The sequence below is a fragment of the Balaenoptera ricei genome, chromosome 11 (assembly GCF_028023285.1).
Source record: "Balaenoptera ricei isolate mBalRic1 chromosome 11, mBalRic1.hap2, whole genome shotgun sequence".
In the NCBI taxonomy this organism is placed as follows: Eukaryota; Metazoa; Chordata; class Mammalia; order Artiodactyla; family Balaenopteridae; genus Balaenoptera; species Balaenoptera ricei.
Genome location: NC_082649.1, coordinates 23390506 through 23417492, shown reverse-complemented (window position 1 = coordinate 23417492; position 26987 = coordinate 23390506). Strand labels below are relative to the sequence as shown.

Sequence of the window (26987 nt, the reverse complement as noted above, 5' to 3'; positions counted from 1 at the left end):
GTCTGCACTGGGACATTCCAGGTCAGAGAAGCAGGAGCACGAGGTAGTGAGGACTCTGCCACGGATTGCACAGTCACTGAACAGTCATTGTCACTGTGGGTCTGCCTCAGGCAGGATGATCTGCAGAACTGACTTGTGTTTATCACGGCACCGACCTGGGTACAAGAATCAATGTTTTCATCGGAAAGGTTTCTCTCCAGGTCTGTGGGAATCTGAGAGGGTCCCCTCTGAATATTTGCCCCCTTACTTTTCAAACCTCCTACACCTCTAGGAAAGTGCCGTCACTAAAGTCACCCACATTTTTCTTCCCTGTGTCATCCTGCCAGCAAACCCTGGGCTCCCACTTTTCCTCCCATCTTACTTTCCTACAGGATCCCAGAGTCACTCCTTGTGATTCTAGCTTGTTGGTTTCTTCCCCTTCATCCAGATTATTTCTTAGTGATTTTCTCTCGTGTTGATTACTCAGCTTCATTAGGAAGTTGTGTTTTCTAACTAACCCTTTCTACTAATTTTTGGACCAAATGGGCCAAGGTCATCTCTCCAATCCTCAGTTCACATCCCACACAGGGACAGGATAAGAGTGGGGCTCCTGGGATGTCATGGACTGGCACAGACCCTCATCGGGGTGAGACATTTAGGTCACCAAGCCATAGACCTTAGCTTTCTTTATGTCCCCGGCAGGGGGCACCACACCCGGCACACAGTATGCTCTCAATCAGCTTCCTCCCTCCTGGAAGCTGTTTCCCAGACAACTAATTATAGACTATGTTGCATTTACCAGGTCATTTCACTCCATCGTGAGTTCCTTGATGTGTCACTCACTGAGGCCCAGCGCGGAGCCTGACATCTAGTAACCGCCTAATAAATGATTACTAAATGAGTGTGGGGTTTTCTTTGGTCATTCAACATTTATTTCAACTTACTAATACATGCATAAAGTTTAAAAAATTCATATGACATAAAGGATATACAGTGAAAAGTATATTTTCTCCTCCATCCCATCCAAAACCCTTCCAAATTCCCTCCCTGGACACAGTAACTGTTACCAGTTTCGACAGTGTAATAGAGAGCGATTTCATTTTATCAGGTGGTATTTATCACATATTCTATCTGCAATTTTGTTATCAATTAGCAATATATTCTAAGATTATTCTATTTTTAAAATACAAATCTGGCTCAGCTTAAGGTATTGATAATAACAATTCTCCACTGCTGATTTAAAAAAATTTAAGTGTAGCAAAAATCATCTCTCTTCCATAGTAATAGAGTTTTTTTCTGGACAAAGTCACCCAGATTAAAAATACATTCGGGACTTCCCTGGTCGCGCAGTGGTTAAGAATCCACCTGCCAATGCAGGGGACACGGGTTCGATCCCTGGTCCGCGAAGATCCCACATGCCGTGGAGCAAATAAGGCCGTGCGCCACAACTACTGAAGCCCGTGCCCCACAACTACTGAAGCCTGCGCGCCTAGAGCGCGTGCTCGCATCAAGAGAAGCCACCGCAATGAGAAGCCCCCGCACTGCAACTAAGCGGAACTAGAGAAAGCCCAGCAACAAAGACTCAATGCAGCCAAAACAAAGAAAGAAAGAAAGAAAGAAATTAAAGTAAAAAAAAAAAAACAACATTCAATCTCCACTACTTGTATCCTTTTGATTAAGTTCTGGCCAATATGATGAAGCAGATGTGAACTTTAAAATTTTGATCTTAAAGGGAAGAAACCTTTCTTCCTTCCCTGCTTTCCCTGGTTGCTCCTGGACCATGAACATGGTCTTAGGTACCTTGGGTCATGCCAACAATGGCAACATCCCAGGGACAGCAGAGAAGGAAGGTCAAGGAGACCTGGACGCCTGGACATCCTCGCGGTGCAGAGCCACCCTAGCAGCCCTGGAACTGCCTGCCTCACCGTCATGGGAGACACACACAGGCTTCCATCCGGTGAGACCACTGTTATTGGGGTTCTGCTGCACGTACTGAATACATATCGGCAGAACAGGACTTCCCAGGAGTGTGGGGCTGCCTGTTCTAAGACGAGCAGAGATATATTTAAACCATCACCACTTGGGCTCCTGGAACATTACTGTAAATGGAGAAAGGGAGAGCTGGGCCAGGGTTGGGGGCACAGCACAGGGAGACTGGAGACTGTTACTCTCCTCATCTCTCTAGCCATGGGGTCTGATAGGGGAGCATTTGGGTCACCAGGTGTTAGATTTGGGAGCCTTCGTTTCTTCACTTCCCTTCTTGTCCTTTTCACAGACAGTTCTCTTGACATTCCAGCCAGGATGAGAATCACTGCTGGTGGTCTCTTCCTCCTCCTCCTCCTGTCTGATGGCAGTGACTGTGGAGGCTGAGATTTGGAGGAGAAACTCCTCAGGTAGGGAAAGAATGCAGCATCAATTGTCATTGGGTTCCATCGGGAATCTCTGCTTCCCCAGCCAGGCCTGGACAGCCAGCCCTGAGACAGCTGACCCCGGGTCCCTCATATCTTTTCCCCTGGTGATCCCCAAATATACATTCATCACTTCCCCTATTCTATTTGTTACCAGTGAGTCACTAGGTCCAGCTTATGTTCCAAAGGTATTAGACAGGGGCATAGATACCAGAGGAGGGAGCATCGGGGACCAACTTAGAGTCTGCCAACCACAGGGTGACTTTGGGACCATCTGACTACATGGCCTGTCACACGGCTGAGGCTAGCAATGCAGAGACCAGAATAAATAGAGTTCAAGTCAAAGGTTTTGGGGCTCACTTCACAGGAATCCAGATCAAAATTATATTCCTGAAAAACTGGCCCGATCTTCCAGGTAATTTGGGATTTTTAAAAGAGAGAACTTTGTAGGTAGAAACATAAAGGTAGGAAATGAAAAGAAGGGTAGCAGCGCTGAGAGTTAGCGTTGTCTCACTATCATTGACAACGATCCTTCCAGTTTCCGCAAGAACCACAGTGGTGAGTTAACTGGTATGTGATGTGACCACCACCCCTGCAACCTTTAAGTCTTTGAGGATGACGTTAACTTCTTTCATTATCCCAAGACACAATATTGTTTTTAATGTTCTGTCGTGGCTGAGCTTGGGCGGCTTTTTCAGGGGCTTCCACGAAGCCTTTCTTACTAAAAGCTTTTACTTCACAGGATTAAAAAAAAACAATATGAGTTCTCTGGGTGACATTTCCAATTACAGCTCATAAGCTTGAGAAAACCAAAGGTAAGATGTTTCCAGATTTGGCTAATGCCCTAAGGATAAAAACAATTTTTCCCTCTGGGTCATTACCCCCATTTATATTTTGGCCTAAACAATTATTCTCTTGATACTGTACTTATGGAAGCTTCTTATACTTTATATATTATTTTTATTTGTTTTCACTGGAAGAGGCAGCCTTAAAACAAGTTCTATCACGTTACTGGGAATGGAGTCTCCATGACCTGTTTTTTCACTCCTGCTATTTATCTGGCACCATGGTAGGTGCTAGAATACAAGTCCACCTAAACCAATGATACTTTATCTCTTCTGTGAGCCAGTGCTGGTTTGTGAAATGTTTGCTCTGAGCTCACAATAAGAAACATACAGACATTGAAAGTGAGTGTAAGCAAGTAAACTTCTACCTTTATCTTGACCCAGACTGGTAATTGCCAAGAAAAAGATGAGCATTTATATCCTGTCATTGGATCTGCTAAGACAGTTGGATCATTAGTTCCTCATGGACCAGAGATTGAGTAACTTGCTGTCTAAACTAGTATTGATACTTTTTGGTGGGGATCACATGTAAACTGATAAGTGATATGGATACTTTCCCCAGAAAGATGTGCATGTACAAAGAAATAGGAAACTTAGTATAAAATGTCAGTGTTTATGTATGGATCCCATGAAGACTTACAGATCTTGTTTTTTTAAGCTTAGAAAGAGACAAAGGTAGGGAGAGGACATTCTGAGTAATCATTTCATTATTGAAAAATGCACTCTGCTTATCTGAGTATAAACTGGAGTACACAGAAGCTGGACCCCATAACAGAACATCACAGAAGAAGTTGAAAGATGTCATTTATTACTTATTCATCCATCCAACCTGACTGCTTACAATGTACCAGGTCAAGTTCTCGTCTAGGTCACGGCTGCAAAAATTGAAATTTGTCATTCTTTTTCCCTTCCTCACCTTCAACCTCCACCCCTAGAATCTGTACCCTCTTCCCAAGTTAGGGGAATTTCAAACTTGAAGATCTTGGTAGGAGGTAGAGGCCACCTCCCTCCTTGAGAGAAAAACCTGCTTCCAAACATTCTGGCAGGTTGAAACAGCCTGAGGCCCCACCAGGCAGGTGACCCCATGCTGGACTCTGACTCAGGACATGGTGACACAGGGAGGCTGGAATTGTGCTGAATGCTTTGGCACATGTGGCAGAGGTGGCAGTAGTGTCGTCCAGTTGTCAGGAGCAGCAGAGACAGCAGGCCTAGCCGCAGGGTGCATTGTCCAGCATCAGGGCTGACAGTGCCGTGAACAGTGGCATCTGTGCCCACCTGCAGGCGCAGGGGTTCCTCTGTGGGACCCGACCTGGATGGGATTGTGGATTCTGTTCCTGGCTGTGTACTCTCAGGGCTGTTCTGTGGCTTTTTCCTGAAATAAAACAAAACTACAATCAATCTCTCTTTCTCTCTCTCTCTCTCTCTCGTTCCATTTAGAACAATTTGAAACCCTTTTTTCCCCATAAAGAATTGCATGAGAATACCATGTAGCGAAACTCTGAGAGAGCAGGGATTCAGAGACTCTTCCCCGCTGCTTTACTGAGATATGATTGATCTACAATATTGAGTAAGTTTATGGTGTACAACTTGTTGACTTGATACACTTAATATTGCAAAATAATTACCACCGTAGCATTAGCTTACAACTGTATCATGCCACATAATCACCTTTTTCGTGTGTGTGGAGAAAATTTAGGTCTACCCTCTTAGCAACTCAAGAGCTTTTCTTTATGCTGAGTGGATAACTGCTTCTTAAATTTTCCACCTGGCTATACTGCATGGTAGAGAAAACATGTATCTCCCAGAAAATGTCCTGACTTTTTCTTCCCAGGGAAAAACATTTCAGTGCCGATTTAAAACCCCTCCCCACCCTGATTACTCTCTGATCACTGACCTCTGTGGATCCCAATCTGCCTGAGCCTCAGGACTGCTTGTAGGGATTGTTGCAAAGTACTCAGGCCTCTTCCCCGACCCAGCATCTCAGAATGTGGGCATGGAGTCCAGGAATCCCTTATGAACAAGCCCTACAGGTGAGGCTGATGCACAACCACGTGGGAATCCTGGTCTACATTGTTGCTACTAACTGTGTGATCTGAAGACCAGCAACCTCAGCACCAAACTTGTTTAAAATGCAGATTCTGGGGCTTCCCTGGTGGCGCAGTGGTTGAGAGTCTGCCTGCTAATGCAGGGGACACGGGTTCGAGCCCTGGTCTGGGAAGATCCCACATGCCGCGGAGCAGCTAGGCCCGTGAGCCACAACTGCTGAGCCTGTGCGTCTGGAGCCTGTGCTCCGCAACGGGAGAGGCCGCGACAGTGAGAGGCCCGCGCACCGCGATGAAGAGTGGCCCCCGCGTGCCACAACTGGAGAAAGCCCTTGCACAGAAACGAAGACCCAACATAGCAATAAATCAATCAATCAATAAATAAATCTTTAAAAAAAAAAAAAAAAAAAAAAAAAAATGCAGATTCTCACGCTCCCTTCCACCTGAGGTGTGCAGGTGATGCACAAGGAAGATCGGGACCCCCTGGTCTCTGTGCCGTCTAGACTCGGTGTTCAGAACCGTGCGGTCTGCTCGGGTGTGTGGTCTGATCAGATCGCATAGCGCTGGGGGGTCCAGGGTTCAGTCCTTGTCCTTCCTCTTCTGTAGCCAATTCTCCCCTGGTGACCTCATCTGTTCTCAAAGCTTTAAACCTCATTTATAGGGTGTCACCTCCTCCAACTATTTCTCCAGCCAAGTCATCTCACCTGAACCCCAGACTCAGTTTGCACTTACTTTCCTAAATCGAATGCCAATGCTGCCGCCTCCTCAAATGTGCTGCTTCCAGAGTCTCCCCACTTCTGCGGAAGGTGCCCCACATGTCTACTTGCAAATCTCAAAATTTAGGGTCTCCCTTCATTCTGCTTTCTTATAACCCAAATTTAATCCATTAGGAATTGCTGTAAAACGTCATTTTCAGAATATATCCAGAATCCAATCAGTTACTATTACTTTCCCTGCTCACACCCCAGACAAGCACCAGCATCTCCAGCCTGGACACTGCACCATTTCCTACAGTTTCCTCTATGGAATCTCTTGCCCTTCACCTCCTGATTCTGCCCAGCAGCCAGATGTTTCTAGAGAGTAGTCACACCAGGTCAATCTTCTGTTCAAACCATCTTGTAAACTCCACATCTTACTCAGACAAAATCAAAACCCTTCTAATATTGTCTAGGTCTATATGATCTGTCCGGACACTGCATCTCATCTCAGTTCCTCTCTCCTCCAGCTACAATGGCCTCCTCACTCTTCCTTGAGCACGCAGACACTCTCCTGCCCTAGTACACTGGCACTGGAGGCTCCCCTGCCTGGAGAGAACTTGCCCCAGACATCCTCGGGGACATTCCTTCATGTCCTTCGCATCTTTACTCAAAGGTCACCTTCTCAATGAGGCCCACACTGACCGCCCTAGTAAAACAGCCACCTTCCCTGTCCCCACACACTTACACGCTGGGTCACCTTCCTCAAAGCACTTACCAACTTTTAATGTAAACACTTCCCTCACTTACTAGTCTCAGAGTGCACACTCTGCCCTTTCCCCTAGAACATATACTCCACATGGCTGACAAGTTTTGTCTGTTGTTAGTTCCCTGAGGTTTTCTAGATGCAAAAATAGTGTGTCATGTATCTGGCACACAAAAATATCAATTGAATGAATCATCAGTGTAGAGCACCTCCCTATTCTAGAGACAGTGTCTTTATTAACGTGACCTCAGGCCACATGCTGTCTTGTGGCAGCTACAGCACAACATCCATTTGCAATGACATCAATGCCGCCTGTACTTTTCTCACAAGGGCTGATCTCCCCTCCCTCCCTCACCAATCAGTCTGCACACCACACACCATGCTCCTTCTCGCTTCAGAAAAGAATATCCTGCACTTGTGTGTCCTATATTCCAACGTACCCTGACTCTGTTAGGCTCTGCTTTCTAAATCCACCAGTTTGGATTGGAGTCAGCACTAGGCTTAGAAGATCTACCTAAGGGCAGAAGAGGGGCCAGGCTGCAGAGAAGAGAGAAATCCAGCAAGAATTAAGTCAAGATGAGAGACTAGTGGGTCCCTTCTCTTTGCTAATTCCAGAATCTGGTTCCTTTAAAAAGATGGGGAAAAGTTGGAAAGAAGAATCCAGCAAACATCTCTAGAAGGAGGGCAAGAGCTGGTTGAGGCTGAAAATTGCTCTCTTGATACTACTGAGAATCCTGTGTGCAGGGCCCCCTTGGACTTGTGGGGACAATGACAGGCAAAATGACTCCTGCTGCTGTCAGAGATGGAGACACCCAGAGAAGAATGAGACCAGAACTCTGCACATGAAAAACAAGTCATTAATCCAACAACAACAACTAAATAAGCAAAATATAAACACACACGATAAAGACAGGGTCCGAGGATGGGACCAAAGCCTGAGCCAAGGCTACCTGGTTACAGGAAGCCCTTGCTGCCCACAGTCCTGGAGACAGCACAAGGCCCAGGTGATTTCTGAGCCTCTGAGATCACAGGTCCTGGTGGGACAAGGTTCTACTGAAGTGACGAGGACAAAGGAACAGAGAAGATGACCTGGCAAAGCAGTGACCACATCAAAGCCCATGATGCAGTGAGCACGGAGTGGGCACAGGCCGCGTCCACGCTCAGCTCCTCACAGCCTCCTCCTGTCCCACCTGCGACAGGCTCAGCACAGCAAACACACAGAATCTGGAAGGTTCTCAGTGCTTCCATTTATTTTCTCTCTCAAACTTTAGGAATCCTTTCCTTTATTATCCCATCAACCCCTCATGGCAAGAATTAGAAAAAACAAAATTCATATATAGATTTTATTTCCAACAGGCAAGTAGGACATTATTACTCAGTGCAACACGAAGTTAAGACAGGGATGGAGGTGGCCCAGCCCTGCCTCTGCTGGAACAGGCAAGTGGATCAGGGAAGAGAACACAGGTCAGGGTGGGAAGAGAACACAGGTCAGTGTGGGGAGAGGTCGTGGTGGGCAGGGGTGGGCCAGTCTCCCCAACTCCTCACATTATGCTACGAGGAACACAGACACATTCAGATGCAGCTGCAGAAAAGAGGAGTCACAGGATCTTAAGCCACAAAGTGGGACCGTGGATCACTCAGTCCCCACGAGGCTGCTGTCTCACACTGTGAAAGAAAATAGTCATGAACAAATTCAGGTCAGTCATGTAAGTGCCGACCTTCCCAACAGCCCCCCACATGCTCAGATGTCCCACTCAAAGATCCCCACCACCCGGGCCATCCCCTCGGTCCCAACACCTCTCCCAATCTAGGCCCTCCAGGGTCTCACCTTTAGGATCCGTGAGAGACACATCAGAGCCCTGGGCACTGTCACTGCCTGGGGAAGAACAAAACCAGAACGTGCTCAGGACCCACAGGAGAGAAACTAGAGAAGGAACTTTAGGAGGGTGAGCCCCCCATGGCCTCCTGTCTGCGCCCTCACAAGGGTCTCAGGAGTCACACCCCCTCCACACTCACTTGCAGCCTGAGCGTAGCTCCTTCCTTTTTCACCTGTAAGAAGAAAACATCACGTGAGAGGCCAGGGAGAAGACAGAGTCATGAGACCCTAGAGGAACCCCCTAGTCCTGGACCACAGAGAACTTTCCAGAACCGTTGACCAAAACCCATGATAGGATCAGGAACACGAAGAAAGGAGATGTGGGGGGACTGGATCAACTTCTGCTCTCCTGGGGGTCTGTCCTCAGCAGGGACCTTCCCTCTCTGACCTTCAAGTGCTGGTAATCTGGTCCCCAACTGGAATTATGAAGGTGAAAAAATCTTTCATTTCCACATGTGCTTTACAAAAGGGTAAGTGCCAGTCTCCAGACTGGCAAGCAATGTTTCTGAGTGGTACTGCCCAATAAAAATGCAGGCAAACTTCTACCTGGGCTTGAAACTCCCCAGTGAGACAAGAAAACTCAGATCCCTCCCTCCCTTCCCTACCTGAGTGCTTCTTCCTCCAGATCACAGCTCCAGCCACCACGGCTCCAGTGACCACCAAGAGAACCAGGCCAACGATGAGGCCCATGATGGGGACGGTGGGCTGAGGAGGTTCTGTGGAGGAAAGGGAAGGGGCCCTGACCTCAGGCTTGAATCCCGACCTTGCTGAACGTGTCCAGAAGGGCTCCTGCTTTATCTGAGAAGAAGCTACACCCCACCATGTCCCTCCTTACCCCATCTCAGGGTGAGGGGCTCCTGAAGCCCCTCGTGCTGCACATGGCACGTGTATCTCTGCTCCTCTCCAGAAGGCACCACCAGGGCCGCCCACTTCTGGAAGGTTCTGTCCCCTGAAGGCCTGGTCTCCACAAGCTCCATGTCCTGGGTCTGATCCTCCCCATCACGCTGCCAGGTCAGTGAGATCTCCTCAGGGTAGAAGCCCAGGGCCCAGCACCTCAGGGTGACCGCACGGTCAGAGATGGGGTGATGGGTCACATGTGTCTTTGGAGGGTCTGAAGAGGAAGAATCAGAAAATTCACACTTTGGGTTACCTTCATGGGCCACTGAAGCAGCATCATGTGACCATCCTGAGAATGGACAGCACAACAGGTTTGAAAAGAAGCAGGAAAAACACCAGACACCAGCCTGGACTCCGGGGTCTGGGAAAATCTCCCAGTCCTTGGAAAGTTCTAGAATAAGGATGAAAGCCAAGGTAGGAGGCTCCATGTAAAGGGGAGAATACAGAGCAATGGTCCTGACTTTGGTGGAGGCTGTATGATTCAGAAAAGCTGGAGTCAGGCCTCCTAAGATGTTCTCAGGCTGAGAACGGGCCTTGAGAGAGAAAGTCATGGTTCACAAGATGGAGGTCGGGGTCAAAGGGCGCCGCTGGTCAGTTATTTCAGGGATGGTTTCCTGCTTCCTCCCCAAGGAGACTGGATTCCTTAACTGTCTTTCAGAGAAGTGAGGCCACCGGTGAATCATTGTCTTGTACAGAATATGAAAACCTGGGCGGATTCCTCCCTCTCCCGACAAGAAGTTGGGCGCTGTTCCCACAGGGACCCCATTTCCTCCCCTTGTGGGAAGCCAGCTCCAGCCCGAGGGGAGACCAGGGAGGCCCCGCGGCCCCTCGTACCTGCGCGCTGCAGCGTGTCCTTCCCGGTCTCCAGGTATCTGAGGAGCCCCTCCACACACCTGCCCTCCAGGTAGTTCCTTTCGCGCTCCGCAGCACCGGCCGCCTCCCACTTGCGCTTGGTGAGCTGAGCCGCCGCGTCGGCCGCGGTCCAGGAGCGCAGGTCCTCGTTCAGGGCGATGTAATCGGCGCCGTCGTAGGCGTGCTGACTGTACCCGCGGCGGAGGCGACCGTCCGGCCCCACGTCGCAGCCGTACATCCACTGGACGGTGTGAGACCCTGACCCCGCCCCGACCAGCCGCAGCGATTAAACCCAAACTGAAAATGAAACCGGGTAAAGTCCCGCCGTTTCCTCCCAAGTCGGGGGGCCGGGCGGGTCCCGCAATGTTGGGGTGACCCTCGGACCCGGAGACTCGGGGCGACGCCGGCCCGTCCCTGGGGATGGGGGTCGTGACCCGGACCCGGGCCCGCGTCGCTCACCGGCCTCGCTCTGGTTGTAGTAGCCGAGCGCGGTGTGCAGGTTCGCTCGGAAAGTCTGTGCGGCGTCCTTGAAGTTCCGCGTCTCCCGATCCCAATACTCCGGCCCCTCCTGCTCCACCCACGGCGCCCGCGGCTCCGTCCTCGGATTCGGGGCGTCGTTGTCGAACCTCACGAACTGCGTGTCATCCACGTAGCCGACGGCGATGAAGCAGGGCTCCCCGCGGCCGGGCCGGGACACCCCGGTGTAGAAATACCTCAGGGAGTGGGAGCCTGGGGGCGGGGAGGGGTGACACCCGGTCCGACCCTCCTCCCGGCGCGGGTCCCGGGTCTGAGGTGACGGGGCCGGGGGGGGGGGAGGGGGCGAGGAGCTCGTGAGACGGAAAAGGTGTGGAGGTCGGAGAAGGGCCGGCACCTCGGGGGGAGAGAAGAGGGGGCGGGAAGCCAGGGAGGGACAGGCGGGGACCGGGGTGAGGGGGCGGGTCTGGGCCGGGGGCGGCGGCGCGGCTCCTTCCCTGGGAGTCCTGCCCCCCCGACCCCCGGGGTCCCCTCGCTCCTCCCCGCAGAGGCCGTTCCCTCCCGACCCCGCACTCACCCGCCCAGGTCTCGGTCAGGGCCAGGGCGCCTGAGAGCAGCAGGAGGAGGGTTCGCGGCGCCATGACCAGCATTCTCGGGATCTGAGGAGACGCTGAGTCCCGGCGGTTCGGTGGAGACTTTATAACCGGGAGCCGCGGGGACGCTGATTGGCTTCTCCAGAAACCGGACACGCAATGGGAGTGAGAAGTGGGGCCGCGTCACGAGTGTCCAGGCAGGAGGGCCCGACACAGGTTGTGAGAGAGAAAGTGAAACTCGGGGGGACGGGGAATCCCCACCACGGAGCGTCCCCGTCCCAGAGACCGCCTGACACCCTGAGAGCCTGAGAACCTGGCCCTCCCGGGACCTGGGACTGTGCCTGGCCCTGCTCCTTCTGCTCAGAGAGCTCTTTGTCACACTGTCTCCCTGAGTCCTGGGCCGGGGACTGTGTAGTCAGCGATTTTCACAACATTGTGGTCAGAATATTTATACAGTCTTACAAACTAGTGACGACCCCAAAGATAATTTTGTTTATGTGGATACTTCTATCGATACTTTCCAAAGTAGAAATAATAGAGTTAAAAATTTTTAAATTAATTTATTTAGAATAGTATTAATAACCCATGATTTAATATGAAAAATAACTACTTCCCAAAATAAACACGGTAGTGGGAAAAGTGGAGCTTTTCAGGTTTTTATATTGTTGCAAGTCTCTCTCTTTCTTGTCTGTCTCATTAGAAGACCCCTGGATGTTCATGTTTGCTTCTGCATCGAATCCGTTGTTTTGATTGAAGTCTATGAAAATAAAAAGGCGCACACATATGTAGGAGTAGTATTTTTAATAACCTTTTCAGACAGTCATGGATGTTAGTCTTTGATACAAAACTAAAACTACACAAGTGGTAGTTTCTCAAAGGTTATTTTCAATATAAAATATTGAAACAATATTATTAACTATTTCCTATTCTGTTACGTTAAAATCCATAACCCTATTTTGCACCTTGAATGTCTCTTGTACTAACGTAAGATTTTAAAAAAAGTAATACGTTGTTTCACTAAGTTATATAGATCTTCCAGTGTCATTCATTCTTTCAAGCAAACATTGTATTCCATGAAGAAGAGGGTAGTTCAGGTCACACAAATGATTTTCCTTGGGACATAGAACTTTGGAATGTAGCAGAAGTGCTTGATGGGTACTTCCCATGTCATCTTAGAAGATAGTTTTAAAATGTGGACTTAAGGGAGTTCCCTGGCAGTCCAGTGGTTAGGACTCAGAGCTGTCACTGCCATGGCCTGGGTTCAAGGGTTCAATCCCTGTTCAGGGAACTAAGATCCCACATGCTGTGGGGCGTGGCCAAAAAAAAAGTGGATTTAAGGATGATTTAGGAAACAAAAGAATTTTTATAAGTTTTTTTTTTATGAGGTACAGTTGATTTACAATGTTGTGTTAATTTCTGCTGTACAGCAAAGTGATTCAGTTATACATGTGTATATACATTCTTTTTCATTTTCTTTTGCATTATGGCTTATTAAGGAAAGATAAAAATTTGTAATGCATCAACCAGAATATTTTAAAGCAAACCTGCTTTTTTTTTTCTGCAAGTAATTTGTGGTGAAAATAATTATATTGCCGTTTGCTACAGTAGTCTCCATCACTGCTAAGTTATACCTCAAAGGAAATGTCAACATAGTGGAAAGTCAAATAATATCTTAGTAATGCTATGAAAGTAGGTTTCACCTCGTGGATCTCATAAAAGGGTCTCAGTGACTTCAAGGGTTCCACAGATCACACTCTGAGAACTGCTGTTCGAATAAACCTGGGAAAATCTCCTAACGGACCCTTGCCTTTGCCTCCTCTTCGTTTTGGAGAATCCCTCTCCCTGAGCTGGACTCCCTGCCTCCCCACACTTAGCTGAAGGCCCGGCCCCTGGGCTCCTCTAGGAGAGAACTCACCCCCTAGAAAGTGATGCCAGAGAGTGTCCTCAGTCTGGGAAGGGAGGTAGGGGGACAGGTGTTTCCCCTTTGGACCTGGAAACAGTTTGTGCCTGAAGGCACCACACCCACTCATAACCTAGTTTGGTTTTGTTACACACCAGCTAAGTATGTATTCATATCCCAGACAGAAATCTGACATCGTCTCTAAGAGAAATAATATTGGCCCTTTCATGGGTCCAGTATATCTGACTTGAGGCCCAGAAAGCATGAAGAGCAGTCCTGTCCAATAGAATGTTCTGTGGTGAAGGAATTGTTCTATATCTGTACTGTCAAAATCAGGTAGCCACTAGCTACAGGTCGCTATTTAGCACCTCAAAAGTGGCTATTGTGCTGAGCACCTTAATGTTATTTAGTTTAAATAGCCATATGTGGCTAGTAGCTAGCCTATTGGGCATTGCATAACCATAATGTTCTTAATTTCCAGTCTCTTCCCCCAAAAAGATACTGTGTGACTCATAGGTTGATGCATATTAAAATAACCTTCATATGGAAACCATGGATTTGTCTATGTGGGTCTTAGATAGATCCTTAAAATGCAGCATGCGCAGAAAGTTTCATTAACATGTATTTTAACAGCTAGAGTGTTCAGACATTAAGGACACCATGGTTTATCACCTTAAGGTCATATGTGTTCAAAACTGCCCATCACTGGAGCTAATTCTTGTCTTTATTACCTTGAGCTCTTGTTGTTCTTTTCATTAACCTGGTAAACATAAGCAGACACTGAAGTCTTCACTTAGCCCAAGAGAAAGTATTTACTCAACACAACATATATCAAATACCTTGTAGGAGCTGTACATACTTGTAAAATTATAAAGCAGGAGATGTAAACCTTAGAATCTACCACCTTAGAATTCTTTACTGACTGCTCCTGCTATTCGTTCCCCCAAATTCAATCAATTCTGTTTCCCTTCACGCTTGGACCCCTCTTTCCTAGACAAAAAAATACATGAATTTTTTACACTTGGGGAATGAAGAGTTGTATGGCCCAAAGATGAAAAACCACTAAAAAATCATAAATTTTCTCTATGTCAACCAGACATTCACAAAGATACTAACATATGCCCCTATCAAACTCAAAGACAAAAAAATTGACAAACAGGTAGCAATGTTTTTCAGCCAAAGACCACCAGGAGAAAATCTGTGGCCAAACAAGTTGGATTTATTACTGGATGCAGCGAGGAGGGAGATGACACACCATCGGGGACCATGGTGTCTTAGTGTGAGGTGTTAGATAGAACATATACAGGATGTGGGCTCTGGTTGGGTGATTTTGAGGAGGGTGTATGGAGGAGGGGCTCACTCTAGATTGGGTGTTGTCAGGAAGTGGGGGCAATTCTATGACTGGGCATCTCAGTGCATCTTCCCTGTAAGGAGGGAAGACTAGAGTGAGGATGCAGCTGTAATCGGAAAGAAGCCGTGGTTGCTGGTATCAGCACAGGGAGAGGTTTGATACATTGTGAGGTGCACAGTGCTGCCTTGTTTGGTCTGTGCTTGGACAAAATGATGTTGTGGTCTTGTTTTGTCTCACTGTATCATGGTCTCAGGTGTCCTTGTCTGATGTTGATGTTCTGTGAGGTGACGTATGTCCAACAGGAGAAGAACACAGCTGCGTGGTGTGCACCAGCCCAGCTTCTGACAACGCTGAGGCCTAAGGTAAATGTCAGAGCAGTTTCTGATGTTGGAGGCTGCTTTGTCCTTCCTGAATTCAGTGTTTTAAAGTAACTAAATCCCAAACAAAACATAATTAAAGTGTATTAGAAAACAATTTGGAAAATAAGAAATGCAAATGTCAAACAAATATATAACAAATAAATATAAAGAAAAATGCAAATGTGGAATAAGAAATGGGAATAAATTAAAATCTATCATCTTGGCAAAGATAACAGTATGAGGAGAGTATTGACAGGAATTTAGGGAGAATATACTGTCATAAAGATTGATGGGGGGGCTTCCCTGGTGGCAGCAGTGGTTAAGAATCCGCCTGCCAATGCAGGGGACACGGGTTTGAGCCCTGGTCCGGGAAGATCCCACATGCCGCGGAGCAGCTAAGCCCGTGTGCCACAACTACTGAGCCTGTCCTCTAGAGCCCGCAAGCCACAACTACTGAAGCCCGCGCACCTACAGCCCATGCTCTGCAACAAGAGAAGCCACTGCAACGAGAAGCCCGCACACCGCAACAAAGAATAGCCCCCGCTCGCCAAAACTAGAGAAAGTCTGTGCGCAGCAGCGAAGACCCAACGCAACCAAAAAATAAAAAAATAATAATAAATCAATAAATTTATTAAAAAAAAAGATTGATGGGATTGAAAACTGGTACAAAAATTTTAAAGGTCACTATGCAAAACGTCCCAATTTCAGTATATTTACATTAAAAAAGTTTTTAAATTTTGTATTGGTGTATAGGTAATTTACAGTGTTGCAGGGTGTTTTGTTTTTTTAGGTGTACAGCAACTTGACTCACTTATGCATAGACGTATATATGTCCTTTTTTGGGTTCTCTTCCCATATAGGTTATTATAGAGTGTGGAGTAGGGTTCCTTGTGCTATACAGTGGGTCCTTGTTGATTATTTTATAAATAGTAGTGTGTATATGTTCATCTCAACCTGCTCATTTTTCCCTGCCCACCACCTTTCCCTTTTGGTAACCATAAGTTTCTTTTCTAAGTCTGTGAGGCTGTTTCTCTTTTGTAAAGAAGTTCATTTGTATCCATTTTTAGATTCCACCTGTAAGTGATATCATAGGATACTTGTCTTTTCCTGTTTCACTTCCTTCCTTGTGGCTGGAAATGGCATTATTTCATCCTTTTTATGGCTGAGTAATATTCCCTGTGTATATGTATCCTATCTTCATTATGCATTCATCTGTCCTTATACACTTAGGTTGCTTCCATGTCTTGGCTATTGTACATAGTGCTGCCATGATCGTTGGGGTGCACTTGTCTTTTAAAACTACGGTTTTTGGGCTTCCCTGGTGGCGCAGTGGTTGAGAATCTGCCTGCCAATGCAGGGGACATGGGTTCGAGCCCTGGTCTGGGAAGATCACACATGCCGCGGAGCAACTGGGCCCATGAGACACAACTACTGAGCCTGAGCGTCTGGAGCCTGTGCTCCGCAACAGGAGAGACTGCGATAGTGAGAGGCCCGCGCACCGCGATGAAGAGTGGCCCCCGCTTGCCGCAACTAGAGAAAGCCCTTGCACAGAAACGAAGACCCAACACAGCCAAAAAAAAAAAAAAAAAAAAAAAAAAAAATCAATCAATCAATCAATAATTTAAAAGGGGTATGTTTATAAAAAAAAAAAAAAAAACAAACACTATGGTTTTCTCCAGATCTAGGCCCAGGATTGGGATTGCTGGGTCACATGGTACTTCTATGTTTACTTTTTTAATGAACCTCCATACTGTTCTCCCTAGTGGATGTACCGATTTACATTCCCACCAACAGTGTAGGAGGGTTGCCTTCAATATGTTTACATTTTGACATAGAAATTTCTCTTTCAGAAATTTATCCTGCGAAGATAATCACACATGTTCTCAAAAATATATATTCAAGGATGTTTCTTGAATTGTGGTTTATAAAAGCAAAGAATGGAAACAATCTAAATGCTATAGTCATTGTAATGATGGTAACTATGACTAGGGGAACACTTAATAAGAATTAAAGCAATAATGCCATGTGATTTACATAGTGGGTCAAATTTATTCCTCAAAGCAAACCCACGAGGGGACTTCCCTGGTGGTCCAGAGGCTAAGACTCCGAGCTCCCAATGCAGGGGGCCCAGGTTCGATCCCCATTCAGGGAACTAGATCCCGCATGCCGCAATGAAGACCTGGCACAGCCAATAAAGAAATAAATTAATTAATTAAAAAAAAAGCAAACCCATGAGGCACCCGACATGTGATCCCTTTGTACAGACACAGAGAGAGAGACTCAGAGAGAGGAGACACAGAAGGGGAGACTCAGAGAGGTTAAGGAGTGTATATTTCAAGGCCACCTTGAAACAGGATCTGGAGACACTGGAGAAAAAAATGAAGAACAACAGTTAGGACCTTGGTGATGTGCGACAGGCACTGTGGTGAGGGAGATGGACAGAAATGACAAGGATAAATGTAAATCACTACTGAGCTAAGTGCTGTGAGGAAGAAGTTCATGATATCATGAAAGTAGATAACCAAGAGACCTGACAGCTCCCCTGCCACTATTATCAATAATATTTGAAAGATGTAAAAGATATATGGTATATAAAACAAAAACAGAATTCTATACAATTATATAAAATCATAGAACCAAAAAGGGCTCTTTGAAATTAAAAATAATGTCATAGAAGTGTATAATTCAGTAGATGAATTGAAAAATTACAGTCATACTCACAGTAATAGGAATAGAAAAGTAATGGCAAGGAGGAGAGAAGACCTATAAGAATATTCCTCTATCAATCAAGAGATTCCAGCGAGTAAGCAATACAAGTTTCAAAAATAAGGGAGAGGGGGCTTCCCTGGTGGCGCAGTGGTTGAGAATCTGCCTGCTAATGCAGTGCACACGGGTTCGAGCCCTGGTCTGGGAGGATCCCACATGCCGCGGAGCAACTAAGCCCGTGAGTCACAGCTACTGAGCCTGCGCGTCTGGAGCCCGTGCTCCGCAACGAGAGAGGCCGCGACAGTGAGAGGCCCGCGCACCGCGATGAAGAGTGGCCCCCGCTCGCCGCAACGGGAGAAAGCCCTCGCACAGAAACGAAGACCCAACACAGCCAAAAATAAATAAATAAATAAACTTAAAATAGTTGCATCTTAAATGTTTAAAAAAAAAAAAATAAATTAAAAATAAGGGAGAGTAGGAAATAATAAAAAAAAATTTTCCAGAAAACGTCTCAGAGTTTACAGACAAAAATTTACATCTGGAGTGACCTAAGCAAACTCTTACTGCAGTAGATGAAAACAGACCGACACTAAGAAACATCACAGTGAAATTGCAGAAAGGATGGAAAAGAAGAGACCTTGAAAACTTCAAGAGGCAAAAAACATGGGCCTGGAGGCTAGAAGACAGTGAAGCAATGCCTTCTGAATTCTAAGGAAAAAAATCAGTATTGCCAACACAGAGTTCTATGTTGAGTCAAGATGAGAGGAAGTCCTAGGGTAGCCTAAGACATTTCAGAGTTACAATGTTTTCCTTTCCATGTTCCCTTCTTCAGGATACTGTTAGACAAAGTGCGGGGGAAATGATGGAGAAAACCAACAACAGGGAAACATGGGATCCAGGCAACAGGGAAGCCTTGTAAAATTATACAGTAGGAGATAGAGGCAGAGGGCTGCGCAGAATGAGGCGAAGGAGATCCGGGACGTCAGCCCTGCCCCAGGTGTGCAGGGAACCAGTCTCCGTGTGGCAGCTCTGAGGGCTGTGGGAGAGTGTGTGCAAAGAGGTGAAGTTGGTGGACTATCCGATGTGCTTGAATGTATTCAGAAAGACTTACATTCTGCACAGAGTTTTAGAATGATTTAAACTGAGTACAATATGGGGCTTCCCTGGTGGCGAAGTTGTTAAGAATCCGCCTGCCAGTGCAGGGAACAAGGGTTCGAGCCCTGGCCTGGGAAGATCCCACGTGCTGTGGTTGGCAACTAAGCCCGTGCGCCAGAACTACTGAGCCTACGCTCTAGAGCCCGTGAGCCACAACTACTGAGCCCGCCTGCTGCAACTACTGAAGCCCACGCACCTAGAGCCCATGCTCCACAACAAGAGAAGCCCACACCGCAACAAAGAGTAGCCCCACTCGCTGCAATAGAGGAAGCCCGCATGCAGCAATGAAGACCCAAAGCAGGCAAATAAACTAAAAAAAAAAAATGAGTACAACAAAAGTAAGATATTATTTATTCCAGCAAAATCTTAAATATCCATTCAAGAAAAGTAATCATAGTCTACTAAATGCTCACTTGTGACTAGCATTTCCATCATCATAATAATGCAAATATTGCACACCAAGCTAATCAAAATTACAAAACTGATAGATTTATGATTATAAATTATAACTATTTTGGGAAGACAGGGGTGTGTGAAAGAAAAACCAATTAACTAAAGACGATACATAAAACTGAAAGACAAAGGAGTATTAAAGGCATGCTTTTTAGAGACATAGAAGAAACAATTAGAGAATCAGCTTAAGAACTAAAACAGCTTCTCTCAGATTCAGGAGACGGGGGACATGGAAGATTGGGGACATCAGTCTAGATATCAAGTCTTGTAGAAGTATTTTACTTTTTAAAACTATGTGCATATATCAATTAGCTAAAAATAAAAAGACAACCTAGTAGATGAGAGAATTGCCTTTGGCCTTAGGAATTGTTCTGTTAAGAAGAGTCATAGAAATGGAGCAGTAGTTGGAAGGAAACTGTACACAGAGTGGTGGATGTTTATGGGAGAATTTTGTTTTGATTTATTTAGTTTTGTTTGATTAATTTTAATGGGAATAACTGCAGCATGTTTGTAGGCAGGGATGAAGGAGCAGTAGAGAGTGGGAAACTGATGACACAGGGGAGGATGGAGTTGGATCCTGTACCCACGCTGAGGGGCAGCCTTAGACAGGAGGGGACCATCCATCATCACTGGTGGGAAGGTGAGGATACAGGTGCAGATGTGGGAATAGGGGAGGAGGAGGATGTAATTCTCTCCTGAGTCCTTTTTTTTTTCTGAGTGAAAAAAAAAGCTCATCATTAAGAACAGGGAGTGTGGGGTGAGTGGAGGGGTCTGAGGGGAAAGGAGGAAATGAGAAATAGCCCTCTCAGGGGTGTGAGAGTGAGCTGACTGGGAAATGGCATCTGGAGAGTGCAGGGTGGGGGCCACTGAGGTCTGGGCTGATCAGCTTAGAGAAATTTCCAGCTCTTGGCCAACAACAGGAGTATGTATAAGAAACTAAAGAAAAATGCAACAAAATATCTCCAAATGTGAGGATTACATTCTTTTCACTTTGTCATTTATCACTTTCAACAGTTTATTACTTGTTTTACAGTGAACATACATTATATCCTATATTACACGTTACACATATACATCATAATAAGAATTTAAAAGCTTTGTTTAAATTTTTCAAAGGAAGGCAAGTGGGCAGAAAAAGTGAAGAGCTGTGGGCACAGAGCTGGACGTGCTGGGCTCCGTGCCTGAGCTCTGGGCAGTGAACTCACACAGCCTTTTCTCCTTTTCTCAGGACCGTGTTTTCTTTGGAGGCCAAGCAGGATTTTTCCCTGCTTTTTTCAGTGTGGTCACTTATTAGGACCTTGTCACCTCTTTGATGCTTTTAAGATGGTTTTTATATTTTACATGGCATTTTCAGCTATTTTCAGTGAGCAGAATTCTCCCTACAATCCAGCCCATCTTTTCCAGTAATGGAATTTCTGTGGCAGAATAGCTCAGTTAAAAGACTTTGGGTGCCAAAGTAGAGAATGTGTGTCCTAATGCATGATCTGAAGAGGATCTGTCAGGTGTTTTACAAGTGCAAGGGATTTTAATGTAATTTTTGAAAGCATATTTACCTACACAGAAGGGAATTGAAAAGGTACTCAAGGGTATACAAAATAAATAATTCATGTTCTCCCTCTCGTCCCCCATTTGCCCAAGTCCTCTACTTGGAAACCATTGCAGTTGGCCATTTCTCATTTTTCTTCTCCCCCAATATATCTATGCATTAATGAATACTGTTATGTCAGTAGAAGAGCTCAGGCCACAGACTGGGAGAAATTATTTGCAAATTCACATATCTGATGAAGGGCTTGTTTTAGAATATACATAGAACGCTTAAACTCAATAATATGAAAACAATTTAAAAATGAAGGAAAGTCTGGACAGACACCTCTTCAAGAAGATCTATCAGTGGAACTGCATATGAAAAGATGCTCAACATCATATATTATTAGGAAATGTAAATATAAAAAAATGATGGGGCTTCCCTGGTGGCGCAGTGGTTGAGAATCTGCCTGCTAATGCAGGGGACACGGGTTCGAGCCCTGGCCTAGGAAGATCCCACATGCCGCAGAGCAACTGGGCCCGTGAGCCACGATTACTGAGCCTGCGCGTCTGGAGCCTGTGCTCCGCAACAAGAGAGGCCGCGATAGTGAGAGGCCCGCGCACCGCGATGAAGAGTGGCCCCCGCTTGCCACAACTAGAGAAAGCCCTCACACAGAAACGAAGACCCAACACAGCCAAGAATAAATAAATAAATTAAAAAAAAAAAGAAAAGTACTAAGTTCTTTCCTTAAAAGAAAAAAAAAATGATGTATCATCACACCTATTAGAATAGCTAGAATCCAAGAATTGGTGATACCAAGTGCTGTCCCGGATGTGGAGCGACAGAAGCCCTCACTCACTGGGGCAGGAATACGAAGGAGCACAGCCACTAGAAATGATGGTCAGCAGTTTCTTATAAAGCTACACATCGACCTTCCATCCAGTCTATCGAGCACTCCAGTCCTCATGCAGCTCATCTGAAAACTTATATATGCACAAACCCCTGCACATCAATGTTTACAGCAGAGCGCCCCTCAAGTGTGGGCTGCACATAGTGACTTCCTGCTAAAGACTACAGTATGGAAAGTAGGGAAGTAAGAATAAAAGTTCACAAGGAGAAACCTGGGAAATGTACCTTAGCCGGGTGATAAGGTGAACTTATTACTGATAATCAAGTGGAGAGTATACACCCTTGTTGTGTGGAAAATGTCACTTCATCTCTGTGGTCTTCTTCCCCACAATACTTTGCCCCAGTCAACCAACTTGAATAGAGGGACATTCTACAATGTCCCTGAGCAGTACTCAAAAACATCAAGGTCATCAAACACAAGGGGCCTCTGAGAGACTGTCACAGCCACAGGAGCCTGAAGGAGATATGATTGGGACTTAACACAATGTGTCTTTGATAGGAGCGTAGATCAGGAAAAGGAAAAACTAATGAAGTCCAAATAAATTCTGGAGTTTAGTAATAATGTATCAATATTGCTTCAGTAGCTGTGACAAATGTATGATGGTGATATAAGATATTATCACAGAGAGACTGAGCGTGGGATTTACAGGAACTCTCTACTAACTTTGCTACTTTTTTTGTGAATCTCAAACTACACTAAAATGAAAAAAAAATTAATATCTGCCAGAAACGAACAGGGAGTGAAATAGTTATCGACTTTGAATTTTCCAGAGTGTTTTCATCAATGAGCTGGAGAGACGGGTTGTGGAGAGAAAAGATGGAAACCTCAGACACAAGGCAGGGCTCCAGGGCTCTCCTCCCCTCTAATCCCCGCCCCATCACCGAGCTCGACCCCAGAGCTGCTCAGACAGCATCTGCATCCCCCATTGCTGACCAGCCTCCAGGGCAGCCATCTCTGTCTGACTCAGACCACAGCCCATCCTCTCCCTTCCCTGCGCTGAATAGGAGAGGGCGGAGTGGTGGCGCCCCCGTGTGGCCACAGTTGCTGATGACAGGAGACCTGAGCTCCCCTTTGACCCCCTTACAAAAGACCTGCCCAGGGTTTCCTTGGGCTCCTAGCAGTGGGTCAGTGCTGCGCACAGAAGTTGGAGTTCATCCAGTGTCAAGTTCAAAGTCTGAATTGTTACCCAGAATACATGCTGACGCGGACCTTTTTCTCCCCATCAAACCAACAAGGACTTTGGCCTCAGGGAGGATCAGATTTCAAGGCCATTAATAGCTGGTTCCCAGGTCCAGGGTGGACCCCACAAACATACTGGGTGTCCTCAGTCTCCAGGGGTGGGACCTTGAACCCCAAGTCCATGTCACTTCTTCCAGCTGCTGACAGGGTTATAGACTCTTCCTCCAGGGAATCAACTCTGGAACCTCCATCCCTAGAATGGGGTAGAAGAGGGGGAGGAGGGGGAGGGGGAATGCGAGGAGATCCCCTAAGGTATCTGCCTATGAAGATGGGGAGGCTCCTGGAGAAGTGAGGAGAGGAAGGAAACAGTGACATTAAGGGATGGAGGCCAACAGGAGTGGAGGGGAAGGAACAATAGAGGAGAGGGGCAGAGCGGGTCACTTAGTGGACACATGTGCAGGGAGAGTGGGGTCTGTGTGGGAAGAGGCCCAGGGGCTTCTGGCCTGGGCGCTGGTAGAGGCTCTGTTTTTCACCTGGATGATAATTACACAGGTGTCAGCTCTATATTTTGCTGGTAAATTATACTTAACTTTTAGGTATTTTCCTGTCCTTACAGGTATGGTATAACTCAAATACACCTGGAAGAAAGAGAAAAGAGAAAAGGAGAGAGGGGAGGTGGTTAAAGGAATTCCTCTCTTCCAGAGAAATAACTTCACCCCCAGTCCTCACTCCACCCCACACACACATGTTGCTGGGGGGCAGCAGGGAGACTCAAGGAAGGGAGAGTCCGTCCCAGCTCACAGCCCGGGGCTACTTGGACATCGTCTCCCTGTGAGCTAAGACAGCGGGGACCACTGTGCCAAAAAGACTGGCTAAAGACCTTTGGAAAAGACCTGCCCAGCTGGTGGCCATGGAGGTGGTTCCTGGAGAGCCGAGGACAGGACGTGGACTGGAGCCTGGAGACCACAGTGGCGACAAGGAGATCAGCCATGAGTCTGGGCCCGGGGGTCCCCCTAACATTTCCCTGAGACACGAAAACGACCTCCCCCCTCCCCAGACCTCCAGGGCCCAGGCGTCCCAACACCGTACCCAAGGACACCAAGCATGGCCCCTCCTGTCCAGGCATCAAATCCACCACTGTTTGAAGCCTCAAGGGTCCTCTCCCCTCCTCCCCAGTCCTGAGAGCCCAGGACACCCCAGTGTCCTGCCTCTTCTTCCCCTTCGTGGATCTAATAATAGACAGGGACCTGCTGTCTGGATCCCTCAGGCCTCTCTCCAGCCACTTCCAAACCTGAAATTAAAGGCCCTGTGGTCCTGGGCTCAGATCTAATTTCTGGCCCTGATGTTGACCCAGGACTTCGGGGTCAGGGGTCAGGGGAGGCTCCCCAGGGCCCCACAGGCTGCAGCTGAGCCAGGCCTCCAGCTGAACAGAATCGGCTGATTCTGGACATAAAACTGGGACCTGGAGGAGACACATCAGCCACATCAGCCACACGGAGGAGGGAAAAGCTGCCTTTGTCTCCCCGCTTCCATCCACAACCAGTAAACTTCCACAACACACCACAGGTGACTCTGCCCAACACACCAGGACTCCGGAGAATCCCACACAGTGTGCATGGAAAGGTGGGTGGACGGGGACACAGAGACGAGGCTGAACCGAGGGAAGGGCAGAGGCGGAGCCTGCGATCCTGTTCTCCACCTGCGGCCACCGAGCTGGAAGCCCGGAACGCCCAGCAGCAGCCGCAGCACGACACAGGAATCCAGCCTTCCAGCCGCAGCAGTGCCCAGGGCCCCAGGTAGCTAGGCAGCAGCAGAAGTGGGTCCTGGGACCCCAGCCACCAGCCCCTGAGACGCCCATGACTTTGGCCCCTCCAACCACCCACTCACAGCAGCAGAGCCGCAGAACCTTACAGCACAGGACATGGCAGAGGTGCCTGCACCACCCCAGCTACCCACACCCCCCGCTTCCCCCGTGGTTCAGGGGATCCCGGACACGAGGGAAGAACCCACTATCCCAGGTCACCAGGCAGCGATGCCAGTGGCACAGGCAGCAACAAGGCACCAAAAACCCTGGAGGCACAAGAAGCAATAAGAGGGCACGGGACCACACCCCTGATGGGGGGTGGAAAGTGCCAACTCTGCCAAGCAGGTAACACAGGTAGGAGAACCCCAAACCTGTGCTCTAGCGCCACCTCCTGGAAGAGAAGAGAAAAGCCTCTGCTCTCTAATTTGTTGAATGGTGAGAATCAAGCAGAAAAGTGCTCCCCACTTCACCAGCGCTGGCAGAGGAACAGCCCAGCAAGCACACGAAGAACCACGGTAACACTGCATCACAAAAAGTAAAGGACAGTTCTCCAGAAACCAAACTTAAGGTCATGGAATATTGTGACATAACTGGTAGAGAATTCAAAACAGCTCATGAGGAGACGCAACAAGCTACAAGAAAATTCAGAAAGGCAGTATAACGAGCTCAGGAATACTATGAATGGACAGAAGGAATACTTTACCAAAGAGATGGAAACTCTAAGCAAAACTATATAATTTCAGTGTACTTATGTGGCGCACTTTCTTTAAATTGATACCTAAATATTTTATCCTGATGCTATGATAAATTGAACTGAAACGTATTCATTTTCCGAGTCCCGCGCTCCGGTGTGCTCCCGCCCAGCCACCCTCCCCGGAGCCGGCGCCACCGTGCCCAAGTGCCCCAAGTGCGACAAGGAGGTGTACTTTGCTGAGCGGGTGACCTCCTGGGGGAAGGACTGGCATCGGCCTTGCCTGAAGTGCGAGAAATGTGGAAAGACGCTGACCTCGGGGGGAGGGTACACACTGAGCATGGAGGCAAGCGCTGTTGCAACCACCCCTGCTACGGGGCCATGTTCGGACCCCAAGGCTTTGGGCGCGGTGGAGCGGAGAGTCACACTTTCAAGTAAACCCAGGTTTTGGAGACCCCATCCCCCGCTGCCCGAGGGGCCGCGGCCCTCTAGGCCGATGGCAGGCCTTCTCCACAGGCACCTGGGGCTGTCCCGTAGACCCCCATGCCCTCAATAAACCCGTACACTTGGAAGAAAACAAAAGAAAACACATTCATTCATTTTCCTAATTTTATATTTCTGGCACAAAACTCTTAAAATCCTTCGAATTTCCTAAGTGGTGAGAGCCACAGAGGTGTGTTTTGTTCTGTTGGCGATTGGCTTTTGGACTGAACCTAAGGATGGGGGCTGGTTACCAGGAGAAGCAATCATGTTAATAGGGAGCTGGAATTTCCGGTACCACCGCATCCCCCATGTCCTGGGAGCCGAGAGGGGCTGGAGGTTTCACAACTGCAATGGCCCACGATGTAATCAATCGCGCCCGTGTAATGAAGCCTCCATAACAGCCCCAAATGATGAGGTTCAGAGAACCTCCGCGCTGGCAAATACACGGAGACCTGGGGAGACTGTCCCAATCGGAGAGGATGCGGGAGCTCCACGCCCTTCCCACACGCTTGCCCTTTGTGTCTCCTCCGTCTGGCTGTTCCAGAGTTACATCCAGTAGTCTAGTAAGGAAAGTGTTTCTCTGAGTTCCGTGAGCCGCTCTAGCAAATTAATCAAACCCGAGTGGGGGATCATTAGAACATCCAATCTGTAGCCAGTCGGTCAGAAACACAGGTGACAACCTGGACTCGAGATTGGCATCTCAAGGAGTGGGCGGGAGTGCAGAACTGAGCACTAACCTGTGGGGTCTGACGGTGCCCGCGGTAGAGACAGAGTTGAGTGAATGGGGTTGCAGGGGAAATCCAAATATGAGAATATTGGAATCTGATGATGGCAATATTAATGGTAAAGAAAGAAGGACGGGAGGGTGGGAGAAAAAGCCTGGGTTTTGCCTGCGATCATCTGTCTCCTGCTACACAGAATGGCCAGCCTGGGAGAGATGGGAGAGCTCCAGAAAAGAGAAGGGAACAATAGTTTTACCCACTGTAGTCTCACACCTTCCCCCAAGGAGCTGAAATAGACAGTTTGGTTTCACCCCTCCCTTCC

General features: G+C 47.5%; 1 protein-coding gene and 1 pseudogene across 2 annotated transcripts; one reads left to right on the top strand and one right to left on the bottom strand.

The window, feature by feature from the left end:
* Positions 1 to 8064: 8064 nt before the first annotated feature.
* LOC132374513 (BOLA class I histocompatibility antigen, alpha chain BL3-7-like) lies at positions 8065 to 11519 on the bottom strand. 2 transcript variants are annotated; one of them, XM_059938248.1, is made up of 8 exons: positions 11412 to 11518; positions 10820 to 11089; positions 10343 to 10618; positions 9447 to 9722; positions 9217 to 9327; positions 8717 to 8784; positions 8564 to 8611; positions 8065 to 8400 (listed from the first exon to the last, which is right to left on the bottom strand). In XM_059938248.1, the coding sequence occupies exons 1-8, from the start codon at positions 11482 to 11484 to the stop codon at positions 8344 to 8346; spliced, it is 1179 nt and encodes a 392-aa protein (XP_059794231.1). In that variant the 5' UTR covers positions 11485 to 11518; the 3' UTR covers positions 8065 to 8343. The 2 variants fall into 2 exon arrangements, with proteins under 2 accessions (XP_059794231.1, XP_059794230.1); XM_059938247.1 differs by lacking the exon at positions 8065 to 8400 and having other exon boundaries at positions 8475 to 8611; positions 8752 to 8784; positions 11412 to 11519.
* Positions 11520 to 24580: 13061 nt separating this feature from the next.
* LOC132374347 (cysteine-rich protein 1-like) lies at positions 24581 to 25898 on the top strand (annotated as a pseudogene).
* The last annotated feature ends 1089 nt before the right edge of the window (positions 25899 to 26987 follow it).

Coding starts and splice junctions, on each gene's coding strand:
- LOC132374513 (XM_059938248.1), bottom strand. CDS start 11,484: ATGCTGGTCATGGCGCCGCGAACCCTCCTCCTGCTGCTCTCAGGCGCC. Junction 9,723..10,342: donor GGACACGCTGCAGCGCGCAG/GTACGAGGGGCC, acceptor CTTCCTCTTCAG/ACCCTCCAAAGACACATGTG. Junction 8,401..8,563: donor GTCTCTCACGGATCCTAAAG/GTGAGACCCTGG, acceptor TTTCTTTCACAG/TGTGAGACAGCAGCCTCGTG.